The 13,791-nt window shown below is 46.0% G+C and overlaps 1 protein-coding gene and 1 pseudogene across 2 annotated transcripts in view; both read left to right on the forward strand.

Moving 5' to 3' along the window:
• Positions 1 to 1,711, forward strand: part of LOC127624977 (E3 ubiquitin-protein ligase TRIM39-like) — a 70,165-nt gene extending 68,454 nt beyond the window's left edge. Inside the window, exon 9 of one of the 2 annotated variants that reach the window (XM_052099976.1) lies at positions 1,302 to 1,711. In XM_052099976.1, coding sequence (XP_051955936.1) covers positions 1,302 to 1,348 — 47 coding nt within the window. In that variant the 3' untranslated portion in view covers positions 1,349 to 1,711. Of the gene's footprint in view, positions 1 to 803 lie in introns of both variants that reach the window. The other variant, XM_052099977.1, reaches the window with a different exon arrangement.
• The window catches only part of LOC127625049 (zinc finger protein 208-like), a 632,925-nt pseudogene that overhangs the window by 569,172 nt on the left and 49,962 nt on the right, over positions 1 to 13,791 (forward strand).

Consider the following 13,791-nt stretch of genomic DNA (forward strand, 5'->3'; position numbering starts at 1 on the left):
GAAATAAATAATATAACAGAAATAAATACTCACTGTCTAAGCATATTCAACAATTTAAGAGATTGCAAACCCGAATATAAACATCTCTGTAAAGTGCACTGATACATTAAATACAAATCAAGAAATATATCAGTATGAGTCTTCAATAACAAACTGTGCAATGAATTTGACAAAAACACCAAAATATAGATTATAGAAATTGGACTGTCTCATTAATAGTATAATAACTAGTGAAGGATGTTATCCCACAGAGAAATGCACTTCAAGGTAATAACTAGTAAACATGAGCAAACGAGCCGTGATGCTAGCGGGATAATCCGCTCGTTAAGCAGGATCAAATTACCCTTAGGAAGATCACTAAACATCAACTACATCACAAACATGATTTAACTTAGCACAGATTGTCACATTGTATTTCAACTGCGCTATCAACAATATACATAGAAGGAAAACTTACTTTGTCACAAACTTGATCTTGCACATGAATGTGTTCACGCGATATGATCGCTCAACTGGAGTAGCTTAGTGAATAGGCAGTTACACCGAGTCCGTGCGTGCTGAGAACGCTGCACTACGTTATTTGCGTACAATGCAACTTAAAACGTCACACACGTAGCCAACTTAATAATTAAAGGGAGAGAATTCACAACATTCACTGTTCTCTCATATACACTTACAATACTTTACATTTATATATTGACAGCTGACTTACTGCACTACACTTTCATTATACTCTGATTCAATATTACATCAATCAAAATGTTTGTATTCTGAAGTGATTGATATTCTCTGATCTCTCTCAGTGGATGTGACTCTGGATCCTGATACAGCTCATCCTAAACTCATCCTGTCTGATGATGGAAAACAAGTGAAACATGGAGACATTAGACAAAAACTCCCAGATAAACCAGAGAGATTTGATAAATGTCCAGATGTCCTGGGAAAGAAGGGATTCAGTTCAGGCAGATTTTATTTTGAGGTGCAGGTGAAGGGAAAAACTGAGTGGGATTTAGGAGTGGTCAGAGAATCCATTAACAGGAAGGGATCGATCACACTGACTCCAGTGAATGGATTCTGGATTGTGTGTTTGAGGAATGAGAATGAATATAAAGCCGGTGCTGGTCCTTCTGTCTCTCTGTGTTTGAGAATGAAGCCACAGAAGGTTGGTGTGTTTGTGGATTATGAGGAGGGTCTGGTCTCCTTTTATGATGTGGAGTCCAGCTCTCATATCTACTCTTTCACTGGTCAGTCTTTCACTCAAACACTCTTTCCATTCTTCAGCCCATGTTTTAATGATAAAGGTAAAAACTCAACTCCACTGATCATCACACCTGTCAGTTACAATTAATGAATTTACACCCCATAAATATAAAAAACTACATGAACATAAGATTTGTACATTTCTTAAAAGACGATATGAGGTATGGTTGCTAGGGAGATCTGGATGGTTGCTAGGGAGATCTGGATGGTCGCTAGTGTGTTCTGTGTGGTGTCATATTTATATCTCCAGAACTTGAATTTGAAAAAGCCTTTAAATTCATGATCTTCAATAAAGACTGGGTGTAATTTGTTGTTATTGAAAGATTTTGCTGTTAATTTTTAATATTTGAAAATATTTTATGTAAAAAAAAAAATTCAGGTTGTGAAATTCGAGTTCCCCTTCTGTCGCTCTCTCCACGTTGTGTCAGAGAAGCGACACTAGGGGTCTCTCTTGAGCCGATATTCACCTCTGGACTATGAAAAAAGGCCAATGAGAGTTGGCAACCAGTATTTGCATGTCCCGCCCCCGGACATACAGGTATTTAAGCGGCGCAAATACGGGAGTTCATTCAGAAAATTTCTTCTTGTTATTGTGTGTAAAATTTCTCCTGTTGCACGGCTGTGCACTTCCTGCACCTGGGCGCTTCGACAGCGCAGATTAAAAAACTCTCGAGTTTTTTTCCTAAAAGAGTGATTTTATTTAAAAGAGTAATTTCCTCTAAAAGAGCAAAACACAGCGACGTTGAACGTCCTTTTAAGGACGCGTCTTTATAAAGATGCTTTTCCGCCCCTGTGTTGTTTCTGGATGCGGTAGAGTGCTCTCCGCTTCCGACGGCCACAGGCGTTGTCTCGTGTGTCTGGGTAGCGATCACACCGAGGCTGCGTTTGTGGATGGTTCATGTTTTCACTGCGAGAACATGACCATGACAACGTTGCGGTCGCGGCTTGCTTACAACCGTGAGCAAGCCACTCCAGCCGCCCCCCGTGTTGCTCCTTCCCACGGGATTGAGGACGATGCGGTTGGCGATGGAGGCGATTTGGGATGGCAGCGGTGCAGCTCGCCGGTACGCCCTCGGACCACCCGCACCCCAGCACGCTCGTTGATTCCCGTCCGTGCTCGAGGCGGCGGCGACTCGCCTCACAGCCAGTCTGCCGACCCTCTTGCGATGGAAGCAGATGAGCTCGCCGCAGCGTCGGAGGGCGTGGTATCTGATGCTGAGGACTCCCCTGGGCTGCCGCTTTCGGGCCTGCACGCCCAGGCTGAGGCCGACGCACAGATGACCGACATGCTTTCCCGGGAAGCCAACAGCGTGGGCTTGGATTGGAACCCTCCATCCTCCCCACAACCATCACGGCTGGACGACTGGTTCATGGGGTCTGGACGCCGCTCACAGCCTCGCCCCCCCCCGGTTCCGTTTTTCCCGGAACTGCATGACGAGCTGACGTCTTCGTGGAAAGCACCCCTCTCCACTCGTCACACCGCCACAGGCTCGTCCGCCCTCGCCACCCTCGACGGCGGAGCGCGCCATGGGTACGAGGCAATTCCCCAGGTGGATAGGGCGGTTGCGATCCATCTATGCCCCGGAACCCCTACCACCTGGCGAGGTCGCCCCGTACTCCCTTCCCGGACCTGTAGAGCAACCTCCTCGCTGACAGCGAAGGCCTACAGCGCCACCGGACGCGCCGCTTCCGCCCTGCATGCCATGGCTCTCCTGCAGGTCCACCAAGCCAAGGCACTACGCGACATGCACGGGGGTGGCTCTGATTCCGACACGCTGCAGGAACTGCTCTCAGCGACCGACCTCGCCCTGAGAGCGGCGAAGCAAGCGCTCGGGCAGGCGATGGCCACGATCTTGGACCTGCGAGTTTTCAATCGGACCTTGTCCAAACTCCCGTTCAAAATGCTCACCCAGAAACAAATTCTATCTGGCGTCCGGCATCTAGATTGGTTCACAGCGGTAGACCTGAAGGACGTGTACTTCCACATCTCAATTCGCCCTCGACATCGACCCTTCCTAAGGTTCGCGTTCGACGGCCAGGCGTATCAGTACAAAGTCCTCCCCTTCGGCCTGTCTCTGTCCCCTCGCGTCTTCACGAAAGTCGCAGAGGCAGCTCTTGCCCCGCTCCGAGAAGCCGGCATACGCATACTCAATTACCTCGACGACTGGCTCATACTGGCCCACTCCCGAGAGTTACTATGCGCACACAGAGACCAGGTGCTCAGCCACCTCAGCCGTTTGGGGCTTCAGGTCAACTGGGAAAAGAGTAAGCTCGCCCCGGTCCAGAGCATCTCTTTTCTCGGTCTGGAGTTATACTCAGTCCCAATGACAGCACGTCTCTCCAACGAGCGTGCTCAGTCAGTGCTGAAATGCCTCGCTTCCTTCAAGCCAGGCGCCGTGGTCCCGCTAAAACGTTTCCAACAGCTCCTGGGGCATATGGCATCCTCCGCGGCGGCCGCGCCACTGGGGTTGATGCATATGAGACCACTTCAGCACTGGCTCCGGGCTCGAGTCCCGAGACGAGCATGGCGCCGCGGCACGCACAACGTAAAAGTTACCCCTGCCTGCCACCAAACCTTCAAACCCTGGACAGACCTCTGCTTTCTGCTTTTCACAGGTGCTATGCAAGGTCAGGGAGGACGAGGAGCAAGTCATTCTGGTAGCCCCTTACTGGCCCACCCGGACTTGGTTTTCGGACTTCACGCTCCTCACGACAGCCCCTCCCTGGCGAATTACCCTGAGGAAGGACCTTCTTTCTCAGGGACTGGGCATGCTCTGGCACCTGCACCCAGACCTCTGGAACCTCCACGCCTGGCCCTTGGACGGGATGCGGAAGATCTAGCCGGCCTACCACCGACCCTCATAGATACAATAAATCAAGCCAGAGCCCCCTCTACCAGGCATCTCTACGCTCTAAAGTGGCGTCTGTTCGCGGACTGGTGTTCTTCCCGAGCCGAAGACCCGCAGAAGTGCACAGTTAGGTCAGTGCTAGTGTTTCTTCAGGAGAGGCTGGAGAGGAGGCTGTCCCCTCCACCCTCAAGGTGTATGTCGCCGCTATCGCGCCCACCATGACACGGTAGACGGCAAGTCTCTTGGTAAGCACGACTTAATCGCCAGGTTCCTAAAAGGTGCCCGGAGGATAACTCCCTCCCGGCCTAACCTGTTCCCTCCTGGGATCTCTCAGTCGTCCTTACGGGACTCCAGAGACCCCCCTTCGAGCCGCTTGACTCAGTTGGACTCAGGGCCCTCTCTCTCAAGATTGCCCTGCTGATCGCGCTCGCTTCCATCAAGAGGGTCGGGGACCTGCATGCGTTCTCTGTTAGTGACGCTTGCCTGGAGTTCGGTCCGGCAGATACTTTCGTGATCCTAAGACCGCGACCGGGCTATGTGCCCAAGGTTCCTACCACGCCCTTCAGGGATCAGGTGGTGAACCTGCAAGTGCTGCCCCGGGAGGAGGCAGACCCAGCCCTTTCACTGCTGTGTCCAGTACATGCTTTACGTATTTATCTGGACCGCACACAGAGCACCAGATGCTCTGAGCAGCTCTTCGTCTGCTTTGGGGGACAGCAGAAAGGGAACGCTGTCTCCAAGCAGAGACTCGCCCACTGGGTTGTCGACGCCATTTCCCTGGCTTATCACACCCAGGCCGTGCCCCCCTTGCGGGTCCGAGCTCACTCCACCAGGAGTGTTAGGCCCTCATGGGCACTGGCTAGGGGCATTGCCCTAGCAGACATTTGTAGAGCAGCGGGCTGGCAACACCTAACACTTTTGCGAGATTCTACAATCTCCGAGTTGAGTCAGTATCGTCCGTGTTTTCTCAGGTACCGAGCCCGTGAGAACTCGGTAGCACGCCCACGATCTGACCGGGTGAATCGCTTGCACCTAGTGCCCTTCCCCTAACCAGGGAAACAGTGCGCCTTCATTCCCAGGAGATCTCAGGTTTGGGACACTGGTCGATTCCTCCCTAGCCCTCGTGGGTCGCAGTTCAGCGGAGGAACTCGCCGACCCAAGCCACTGCGGGTACCGCAAGCTACCCTGTACTGGTATAGGTGCTCCACAGGTAAGGCCTCCTTCGGACTCTCCCTGTGTGTAACACCACGGTTCTGTCCCCTCTGGCGAGTGGACTCCCGTGTTTCCCTTAGGCAGTCACGGCTGCCTAGGTTGCCGTGCTGTATGTTCCCCCCTCTATGAGGCTGGATCCACCACCGCACCAACTTTTCCACATAGGCCCTAAGTCAGGCCTCTGATGGTTTTGCCACTTAAACTTGCCTCCCCTCTCGGGTAGGCGTGGCCTCCGCAGGGTCTTCTCTGCCCTGAATAAGGGCTAAGACCCCCTTTCCCTCAATGCGTGTAAGGGCCCCGGCCCTAGTTGCTCTGTGTGAGAAACAGAGAGAGAAAAGAGGCCCGGCCAGGCTTGGCCCGTTCCCAGGTTGGTGGCCAGCACCTTGTTCCCCCCTCCAGGGTAATGATAAGGAATCCTGATGGCTTAAATGGGGCATTGGGGAAGGGTACGTGCAGCCTGATACAGTTGGTCGTCCTGCACGTAAGAATACCTGCTCGCTCCTGTATCAGCAGTTCACGTACATGGCTCAGCGCATGGCACTTTTATAAGTGGACCCCTAGTGTCGCTTCTCTGACACAACGTGGAGAGAGTGACAGAAGGGGAACGTCTAGGTTACGTATGTAACCTCCGTTCCCCGATGGAGGGAACGAGACGTTGTGTCTCCCCTGCCACGTCGCTGAGCCGAGCCACTGTTGTGGCCGGACCATTTCCGGCTCCTCAGAAAAATCCTGAATGAACTCCCGTATTTGCGCCGCTTAAATACCCGTATGTCCGGGGGCGGGACATGCAAATACTGGTTGCCAACTCTCATTGGCCTTTTTTCATAGTCCAGAGGTGAATATCGGCGCTCAAGAGAGACCCCTAGTGTCGCTTCTCTGACACAACGTGGAGAGAGCGACAGAAGGGGAACGGAGGTTACATACGTAACCTAGACGTTTTTATTAATCAAGTGGTGAAATTCAGGTGTAATTAAAATGTTTGATGTATTAATATCATACAGAAAGTTTACACACAATAACAGAACAATGTCGACATTGTGTGAAATGTTCATTCAGATCCTTTTTCAGTGAAGTGAAACTTTTCATTCAGTTTTCATATTATTTTTAAATAAAACTTTAACATGAAGAAAGAAAAAGCTGTTACATTTGGATCATTTTTTGGGGATGGGGTGGTGGGGGTTAGCCTAAAATTTAGATTAATTCTCTAATATTTCTAATTTAGTCACATGATGCTACAACTTAATTCTCTTCATTTTTTATTTATTCACAAAATATTACGATTTTATTATCGAAATCTTTATATATTATATTTAACGTGGCAATAAACGGCATTTTAGGATCACAGAGTAAAGTTCAAATAACTTTAATTTTATAAAAGCATCTTGAAACACCTGCATTGGGTTTCATGACTGTTATTATACTACCAACCGCACGCATGCACAAACACCCACTTTACCAACCGCACGCATGCACAAACACACACTTTACCAACCGCACGCATGCACAAACACCCACTTTACCAACCGCACGTATGCAGGGGCGATTCCAGGATTTTATAAATGGGGGGGCACAGGGGGGACCAAGAACCAGTCAGGGGGGACCAATCAGAAAATTCAACTGAAAATTAATACTGGTTTAGAAAATATTAAGCACGATTTCCAAAATCTTGTGCAATGCCCTGTGCCCTAATATAGATGGTATTACATTTTTGTATTTTGCATGGATTGGACAACACAGTTCTGTTCCAATAAATTTTAAATAAAAAAATCACACAGACTAGGATCACACAAATTAGTAATTTAACATGCTTTATTTTCAACACAACAATGTGTGTGTGTGTGTGTGTGTGTGTGTGTGTGTGTGTGTGTGTGGTGTGTGTGTGTGTGTGTAAACATTCTCAGCATGAAATGTGTCTGTTCCTGTGGGTTAACTGCACCATCTCAGAACAGCTGTATTCTGCGGTTTTTGTGCTGGCTATAGTCGTATATATATATAGGCAAATAGTCGAATAAACTCATCCATATCCAGGGAGTTGGCTCTCCGTGACTCTACACTGAGCACTCCCAGGTCACTCAGTCGCTCATCAGACATGGTTGTTCGTAGGTGGTTCTTGATCAGTTTCAGGGTGGAAAAACTCCGTTCACAAGAAGCAGTGCTTACAGGTATTGCGATGGCAATTTTGCACAACCGAAAAAGTTCATGGAACACCTCTTTGAAAGGTTCCAGAAACACTGTGAACTCCAATATGCTGGTGAGGCTTTGCATACCTTCTTTCCTTTTCCTCTCCAAAATCCTTTTGGCTTGGTGCAGCTCATGCTTCAGATCATCCAAGTCTGACTCGTAGATCTCTGCGAATGAAAAAAGGGGTGACTCTTGTAGAAAGCTGTTGCTGTTAGGATGGAGTGCTTGAACACCTCTCATTATGTTGCAGTTGGGCTTGAAACCGTTTCTGTAATTCCCCAATAACAGAGTCAAGGATTGGATAGAAGATGTTCTTTCTAAAACCATCTTTGTCATCTTGGTCACTTCTATGCGCGCCAACAGTGGATGTCACTACAGATCCTTCTAGTTTAGAGCTGGTCTTACGTTGCCTTTTTTCCACATTTTCAATGCTGATATTACACTTTTGAGCTGTGTTTAAGATTTCTCTCCATAGCTCATCACAAAATGATTCTTCTCTGTAATTCTTAAATGTGTCCTGAAGTGCTTCAATAAGCTCAACAGCTCTCGCTAGGTCTAGTGACGGTGACTGAAGCATATCAGATAGAAGCTTGGTGTCACCCAGCACTTTGCAGAATGTCGTTAGAAGCCCAATGAAAGGCAAGTCAATTTGGGCAAGAAGACCCCGTGCCTCCACAGACCGGTCCCCACTTCTCTCTTCAGCAATATCTTCAAGGACACACAGCACTGCAGGTAACCGGTCCATCATATTACGGCAGGCAAAGTACCTGCATGCCCATCTTGTGTCGCAAAGCTTCTGAAGCTCTCTAGGCTGACCTCCATACATTTCTTTCTGAATTTCAAGCCATTTGTGGTGAATGTATGAGCCTGACATGAAGACATATAGTTTTTCTAGTAAAGAAAAGAAACATGATGCCTCAGGTACTGACTTGACAGTATCAACTAAAACTAAGTTCAGGCAATGTGCATTGCAATGCACATAGAACGCATGTTTTGCCACTGCCTTTATGCGTGCAGAAACCTGTATGTTTTCCACTCATTACAGATGCTCCATCATATCCCTGGCCTACAAGATTGCTTCTGTAATCCAATCCATATCTCTCTAGACAATTGATGATCTTCTCTGTTAACCCTGCAGCATTTAAACTATCAGCTTTTGAAAATGTAAAAAACTCTCATGTACTGCACCCTTATAATAATATCTCAGGACCAGGGAAATTTGTTCTTTTTTTTCATGTCCTTAGTTTCATCAACTAGAACACTGAATGCCTCATTTTCTTTGACTTCTTGGATGATATTTTGTCGAACCATCTCTGCCAAACACTCCAGGATTTATTTTTGTGTGGTATTAATTGTGTACTTTGCATTTCCGCTAGACAGTTTTTTCTTCACTATTGGGTCACATTTTGCTATTTGCTCCAATATGGCCAGAAAGTTCCCCCTATTCTCAGACTCCTCTGACTCACGATGGCCTCTTTGGGGAATATTTTGTGTAGCAGTAAGCAGGAGAACATCTGCCACAGTTTTTATATAGTCCCGATTCTCTTTTACTCTTTTTTTGGTAGTCTTTATTAATTGATTTCAACAAAGATGTGTTGCTCTCAGCTCCCCTTTTGTAGTCAGACCATGCCAACATTGCATTTACATGGTGCTCTGATTTGGAATGCATTGCAAAACCACCCTCCTTATATAATGCTTTTTTCCAGTTTGCAAAACCAGAGCTTGAAGTGAAGGCAGATTGAGGTGCAGAAGGGAGTGAAAAATGTCTGCATACAAAACAATGGGCCGAGTTCTGACTTTGTGAATATTCTATCCATGGATATTCTTTATACCATGTAGAATTAAATGCCCTACTTTTTTTTCCTTGCGGTGTTCTAGGAAACATCGCTAAGTTAGGCTGCACAGGACCAACCGCTCTGGATTGTGAAATATCCAAATAAATAGACATATTAATAAAGCAAAGATTAGTCCCTGTCATTTCAACATCAACAATGTTCATACTAGTAAAATGGCCAAAAACACTGGAAGATGACATTTGTCAATATACCTTGAGGTCCAAGAGGAACAGCAAATTCTGATCCAGATAGGACTGGTTGGTGCTCTCTGTCACTATCACCTCTGGAATATGAACCACTTCTGCTGCGAAGCCTTATAAGGGAATGGTCTTCTTCTCCCTCAGAGGTTTGGGAGCTTTCATCACCATGTAGATCTAAAACATAAATCAAATACCATGTTAAATATTTATCTATGAAGTGGTATCATGTGAACTGGCTGCAAAGGTAAAAAAAATAAAAAATAAGAAAAAGCATAAAATGTTCATGTTCTAACTTTCACCTGTTGCTGCAGATAGGTGGCTGCTGACGTAGCCCTCACTGGTCCTCTCAGGCTGGCTAATTTGTTGGCCCTGCCTGGTGGAATCCTGGCTCTGACCTGCACTGGACTGCACTGCATCTGACTGTCCCTGACATGGTTTCTTCTTAAAGAAACCTTGGATGTCCTGTAGCTGTGTCTGACTCTGTCCTCTTTTCATTCTTAACTTTTTTTTTTACACTAAATTCTGCCTTAAAATAAACAAAAACCCATTTAACTCTTGTCCCTTGTTATATATTTAACACAGTTGAGTGTGTTAAGGGACAAAAATGGTCACATATTAAACATTGCCTAAAATATTATATATTATTATTATTTTCCACAAATACTGAGTTAAATCTTTTAACCAGCATTAGTCCTCATCATAACTACCAAATATATATTTAATTTCAGGATTTTAACCCTTTAAATACCAGTTTTGGTGGTGATACCATCAATTTGTATTAGAGGAAAAAACACAAAAATGTAATTATTTTCCATATACTAAATGCAAAGTGAAAATTTTAGCTATGGATTATCACAGTCTTGAATATGTCAAAGATTAGCAGCAACATTATTTCTGGTGCATTTAAAGATTTTGTGTTATGTCAGATTTTTAAAAAAACCCAGTTGAGTGTGTTAAGTGACAAAAATGGTCACATATATAAACATTGCCTAAAATATTATATATTATTATTTTCCACAAATACTGAGTTAAATCTTTTAACCAGCATCAGTCCTCATCATAACTACCAAATATTTATTTAATTTCAGGATTTTAACCCTTTAAATACCAGTTTTGGTGGTGATACCATCAATTTGTATTAGAGGAAAAAACACAAAAATGTAATTATTTTCCATATACTAAATGCAAAGTGAAAACTTTAGCTTTGGATTATCACAGTCATGAATATGTCAAAGATTAGCAGCAACATTATTTTTGGTGCATTTTTATTTTTTGTGCTATGTCAGATTTAAAAAAAAAACACCCAGTTGAGTGTGTTAAGGACAAATTTGGTCCTATTTGAACCCATTAAAATATCAATTTTTGAACCCACTGTCATAATATCATAAAATCATAATTTCTATTCAAATACCCTGTCATTACCAAGCCTTGGGGTAAAATATTTACTTTTTACTGTTTTACACCAGTTGGTACCATTTCTCATATAATTGACATACTGCAAACATCTGTAGTACTGCAAACATTTTCCTTATTACTATAGGTGAATACAACCTGTGCCTGTCACTAAACAACAAAATTTGCTCTAGAAAGAAAGCAAAACTATACAAGATCACCATGAACATGAATTTTTATTAACTATACAATTTCTATAAATATATGAAACATATTAAAACTTCAATACAAAATGGGGTCATTCTACAGCTCATTTGCAGGAGCTGCAGAATTGCAATGCATGCTGCTTACATATGTAAACGCCACATTTTGAGCAGGTGGTGGACACTTTTCTTTTTTTGGGGAGGCAGAAACTGCACCCCCTCCTCCTCTTGTCATGGGTGTCTGCAGACCCACTTGCCTCTGAATTTTCTGCTCTCTGCTGTGATTGAACCATGGCTGCTGCGGATGGTGTGCGGGGCAGGCGCCAACAGCCTGCAAAATAAAAAAAAAGATCAAGGAAAAATGAATAACATGTATCTATTTTTTGGCCCAAGTTATAAGAGAAAAAAAATGCATGATAAACTTAGAACTAAATATGCCTAGATTTTAGAAAACCACAAAGATATGTATATAAAATAAAAAGAGTTACTGTTGCTAATAGCACATACCTGATCCAGGCAGTCGACAGCTCCTTTGCACTGGTTGTAGTCCATTATTATAACAGGCTTCTGGTGCTCCTCTCCACTCATAGCGGGCTCGCGGTGCTTGGTGCTCAGCAAAAGCACATTTTTCCCCCGTTTTGGCACATACGACACGGCCGTTGTGGTCTTCCTGAACGCAAACATGGAGGGTCTGGGTTGTCGCGCTCTGGTTTGGAGAAGGTGTGGAGGAAGCTCTCGTTTGTTCCTCCGTATCGTTCCAACCAGAGCAATTTTTTTCTTCATCTTGTCGAGTTTGAAATTATCGCACCAAAGATGTGCACAGCTTTATATCTTTTGCATCAAACGCACTTGTATGATTTCTCAACTAGTCAAAACACAAACAAAGGCACACTTTGTTTTGGAAAGCTCGCAGCTACATCGTTGTGTTGCCGCAAGATGAAAGGTGTTATTATTGTCTAAGGACTGACAGCATGGCTGTGTTTGTGCCTCTACGTATGTGAGAAATTATCAATTAAATCTGAAATATAGACTGCTAAAAAAAACGAAGCTGTGTCAAAGGTTCAAGTCTGTGTGTAAAATCGACTCGGTTACTAACGTAACCTCGGTTCCCTGAGAGGAGGGAACGACTATTGCGTAAGTAGCTTACGCTATGGGAAAACTCTGTTTCTCGAGAAATATTGAAGTCTTTATGTAAAACGCATTGCAGCTGCACAGCAGACAGTGATGAGCGAGGCAGCTCGGTCATTGGCTGTGCTGCGGCAACTGCTCGAACCAGTGACGGGCGACTTAGAACGCAGCGACCAATGGGGGCGCGTCCCGCATTCGCACGCTCAGAGCCTGCTGAAATTAGCATATGAGGGCTATATAATGAACGTCCCGTCATGCCAGTTCTTTTAGGTTCAATCGACTGAAGCGAACTGACCAAGCACAGACACGGCAGCTTACGCAATAGTCGTTCCCTCCTCTCAGGGAACCGAGGTTACGTTAGTAACCGAGTCGTTCCCTATCGAGAGGTCTCTCCTATTGCGTAAGTAGCTTACGCTTTGGGAACACCATGTAAAATGCAGTGCGTGCTGACTTCGCTCTATAAAGCCAGAGGCAGGTGCCTGAGCCTTAAAGCAAAGTGATATTCCACGAGCCGGCCAGCGGCGAGCTATATAGTGGGGTATGACAGGGCGCCCTTGCCTTCAAGGTGGGGCGCTCCTTGTACAAACACAAGCACATATCACATGTACTGAGCTTTTGTGTACTGGTACGCATAATAAACCCTCTAAGTCGGTCAGAGACGGACCTTATAAGGGAGGAGATGATGCCCAGCATATACATACTCCAGTTCATTCCACAGTCAGACTGATAGAATGTTGGAATGCAGTGAGGGGACCTGTAGGTTATAAAACCTGATAAATGTCGAAGGCGAGGCCCAGCCTGCCACCGCACAAATATCTTCAATGGGTATCCCACTCGACCCTGCCCACGAGGAGGCCATGCTCCTCGTAGAGTGAGCTCTGACACCTAAGGGGCATTGAAGGCCCTTGGCTCCATAAGCTAGCGCTATAGCATCCACTATACAGCGCGATATTCGTTGCTTTGAGACAGCGAGACCCTTAGTTCGGCCGCCAAAGCATACGAATAATTGTTCCGTCTGTCTGAACAGGGCAGAACGTTCCAAATATACTCTGAGCGCCCTGACCAGGCAGAGTAAATTTGCATCACCTTCGTCTGCTGAGGACGATAGCGCTGCCAGAGATATCACCTGTGCTCTGAAGGGTGTAGAGAGCACCTTAGGAATATACCCGTGCTTTGGCCTAAGGACAACTCTGCAGTCGTTAGGTCCAAATTCCAGGCAAGCAGCGTTTGATGACAGCGCGTGCAGGTCGCCCACTCTTTTAACTGAAGCGAGTGCCAGCAAGAGCGTGGTTTTGAGCGAGAGCTGCTTGAGGTGCACGGTTCGGAGAGGTTCGAACGGGGCACCTTTGAGTGCGTCCAGGACCGTGGCCAGGTCCCAGATCGGCACCGAAGGTGGGCGAGGAGGGTTCATCCTCCTAGCGCCTCTTAGGAAACGAACGATCAGATCGTTTTTTCCTAATGAATGTCCTTTATCAGGATTGTGTGACGCCGCTATGGCAGCCACATAGACTTTGAGCGTGGAGGGTGTGCG

Source organism: Xyrauchen texanus, chromosome 31 (genome assembly GCF_025860055.1).
Source record: "Xyrauchen texanus isolate HMW12.3.18 chromosome 31, RBS_HiC_50CHRs, whole genome shotgun sequence".
NCBI lineage: Eukaryota > Metazoa > Chordata > Actinopteri > Cypriniformes > Catostomidae > Xyrauchen > Xyrauchen texanus.